The 3,321-nt window shown below is 61.2% G+C and overlaps 1 protein-coding gene across 1 annotated transcript; it reads right to left on the bottom strand.

Moving 5' to 3' along the window:
- Nucleotides 1–658: 658 nt before the first annotated feature.
- On the bottom strand, nucleotides 659–1,435 carry LOC135226647 (basic proline-rich protein-like). Its single transcript, XM_064266359.1, has one exon. It carries the CDS (start codon nucleotides 1,433–1,435, stop codon nucleotides 659–661), a length of 777 nt encoding a protein of 258 aa, XP_064122429.1.
- Nucleotides 1,436–3,321: the final 1,886 nt, after the last annotated feature.

Raw genomic sequence — 3,321 nt, 5'->3', positions numbered from 1 at the left:
TGATGATGATGGAGCTGAACAAGCCAAGAAAAAGGAACTGAACGAGAGAATCGGGGCCTTGCGAGACGCCATCGAAGCTGGAACAATGAAGAGAAGAGGGAGAAACGCCAGCTGAAAGACAAGATCCTCAAGATGGTAGAAGAAAATCAGCAGCTGAAGGACAACGTTAAGGAAATCGGGCAGAGAAACTATGGCCTATGTGAGAGGATAAAGGATGTGATTGCACAATTGACAGAGGCAAACTGCCTGCTTGAGAGACTCGAGAAACTCCTACGACAGAAGGAGAAAGACCTGCAGCTAAAGATGGCATAAGCGGCGCGGATGGTGAGGCTCATCCAGGAACAAAAAGACGTGACCGAAAAGAGGGAATCCGAGAGGATAGACCCCGAGTTGAGGTTCCAGTACCTGCAGAGGGAAGTGGAAGACCTCTGGAAGGAAAAGTGTGGACTCCAGTGTGAAGTTGAGGCGGCGAAACTCAAGAGGAACTAGCTGGCATTCCCTTCTAGAGGAAGGAAATCGTCGCCTGGAGTCACTGGAGAGGAAGGCCTGTGCCCAGGGCGAACGGAACGACCAACTGGAACATGAGGTTCAACAGCTGCAAGGAGCGAAGGAGAAATTGGTGTGCGACCTAAAGAACCTCCATGAGAAATAAAGACGCCTAGAGGAGGACAACTGGAAACTGCAGAAGCCGCTGTTCATCTTCAAGGAATGGCGCGATGAAGACAGTGCTGGCCTTACGAAGACAGATCAGATGTAAAAATTTTGTTGTAAGGTCCCAGGACAGGCGGACGATGTCTGCCACGTGTCCCGGGGTGGCGGTTCCCGGGACGGGCGGGCAATGTATGCCACGTGTCCCAGGACGGGCAGGCTGGGCCCGCCGCTGGTCCCGGGATTCGGGCGATGGGACGCCACATGTCCCGGGACGGGTGGGCCAGGGCCACCGTGGGTACGGGGACAGGGGGCTGCGGGTCCAGGTACGGGCGGGCAATGTCCGCCACATGTCCCCGGCCGGGCCCGCCGCTGGTCCCGGGATGGGGGGTGAGAGGACGCCACGTATCCCATTGACGGGCAAGCTTGGCCCACTGCGGGTCCCGGGACAGATGGGCCGGACCCGCCCCGGGTCCCAGGACAGGCGGGCGATCTCCGCCACATGTCCTGGGACAGGGCGGGCGATGTCCGCCACGTGTCCCGGGAGAGGCAGGCGATGTCCGCCACATGTCCCGGGACGGGCAAGCCGGGCCAGCCACGGATCCCGGGATGGGCAGGCAATGACCGCCACATGTCCCAGGATGGGCAGACTGGGCTTGTCGCGGGTCCCGGGACGAGGGGACACCACGTGTCCCGTGATGTGGGGTCCGAGGTCTGCCATGTGTCCCGGGACAGGTGGGCCGGGCCGGGCCGGCCGCGGGTCCCGGGATGGGCAGGCAATGTCCATCACGTGTCCTGGGACGGGCAGACCAGGTCCGCCGTGGGTCCTGGGATGGGGAGCGCAAGGGGACGCCTTGTGTTCCGAGACGGGCAGGCCGGGCCCATCATGGGTTCCGGGACAGGCAGGCCGGGCCCGCCACTGGTCCCAGGACGGCCGGGCCTGCCACTGGTCCCGGGATGGGGGCCGAGGGGACGCCACGTGTCCCGGGATGGGAGGCGAGTGGACGCCACGCGTCCTGGGACAGGGGGGCTGGGCCCACCATGGGTCCAGTGACAGGGAGTCTGGGCCCACCGCAGGTCCTGGGATGGGCAGGCTGTGTCCGCCGCAGATCCTGGGCGGGCCGGACCCTCAGCGGATCCCACGACGGGCGGGCCAGGCCCGCCGCTGATCTCAGGACGGGAGGGCCGGGCCTGCCGCGAGTCCCGGGACGGGCTGGCCTGGCCTGTTGCAGGTCCCGGGACGGGCCAGGCTGGGCCCACTGCGGGTCCCGGGACAGGCGGGCCAGGCCTGCCATGGGTCCCGGGACAGGCTGGCCAGGGATGGGCGAGGCCCACTACAGGTTCCGTGTCAGGTGGGCAAGGCCCGATACGGGTTCCGGGAAGGGGGCGCGTGAGGCCTGCCACAGGTGCCGGAATGGGCAGGCGAGACCTGGCACGGGTGCCGGGACTAGGGGGAAGGGCTGTCATGGGTGCCTTGACTAGCGGGTGAGGCCAACCACGGGTCCAAACAGGCGGGCGAGCCCTGTTACGGGTTCCAGGACTGGAGGGCGAGGCCTGTCATAGGTCCCGGGACAGGCGGGTGAGGCATGTCATAGGTCCCGATACGGGCGGGTGAGGCCCGCCATGGGTGCTGGGACTGGTGAGCGAAACCCACCACGGGTGCCAGTACAGGTGGGCGAGGCCGGCCACGGTTGCCAGGACGGTTGTGGAAGGCCCACCACGGGTGCCGAGATGGATGGGCAAGGCCCCTCACAGGTCCCGGGACGAGTGAGTGAGGAAACCAGGTCAGGTCACCAGATGTGGGGCCCTCTACGCAGAGGAGACTGGGTCCAGCCTCCTAGGGTGGTGACCCCGGTGGCGAGGTTACCAGGTCGGGCCAATAGGTGTTTTGCCCCCAGCCAGGACGCGACCAGGTCAGAACGCCATGTGTGGGTCCTTGGTGGGGGAGGAGACTGAATGGGGCCTCCACAGTGAAGAGGTTGGGCCACCTGGGGTGGGCCCCCCAGCGGTGAGACGACCAGGTCGGGCTGCCATTGGTTGGGCCCCCGTCGGGAGGTGCCCAGATTAGAACGCCATGGGTGGGGCCCTTGGCAGGGAGGAGACTCGGTCTGGCTGCCAGGGGTGGGGCCTCCAGTGGGGAACCAAATGGGTTGGGCTGCCAGATGTGGGGCCCCCACTGGGGAGGCGACTGGGTATTGCTGCCAAGGTTGAGGACTCTTGTGGGGAGGACACCTGTTTGGTCCCCTTAGGTTGGGCCCCTGGTGGGGTGGAGACCGGGTCGGGCCACCTGGCCAGGAAAAAAAAAAAAAAAAAAAAAAAAAAAAAAAAATAAAAAAAAAAAAAAAAAAAAAAAAAAAAAAGTCTAGTTTTTCAGACCTAGCCAATTTTGCTCTAACTGCTCTTTGCTTGCCGCACTCTAATGCTGAATGCGAACGAGTTTTCAATAAAGTTAACCTCTTTAAAACTAAACAAAGAAACAGACTGAAAATAACGACAGTTAATGGGGCTCTTCTCTCTGCTAGTTGCATCAAAGGTTCAGGAGGATCATGTGTTCATTTTACTCCTGCAAATGATATGTTTTCCAGAATAAATAATCATCCACAGTTATTCCAGAACATCAGAGAACAGGAATTTGATTTGGAAGAAGATTCTTAAAGATATACTTTACAATTA

The sequence above is a fragment of the Macrobrachium nipponense genome, chromosome 15, assembly GCF_015104395.2.
Source record: "Macrobrachium nipponense isolate FS-2020 chromosome 15, ASM1510439v2, whole genome shotgun sequence".
Classification (NCBI taxonomy): domain Eukaryota; kingdom Metazoa; phylum Arthropoda; class Malacostraca; order Decapoda; family Palaemonidae; genus Macrobrachium; species Macrobrachium nipponense.
The sequence above is the reverse complement of the archived record's forward strand: the minus strand, read 5'-3'. Positions and strand labels throughout refer to the sequence as shown.

Excerpts from the sequence above, each read along its gene's own strand:
- LOC135226647 (XM_064266359.1), bottom strand. The coding sequence starts at position 1,435 with ATGGACATTGCCTGCCCATCCCGGGACCCGCGGCCGGCCCGGCCCGGC.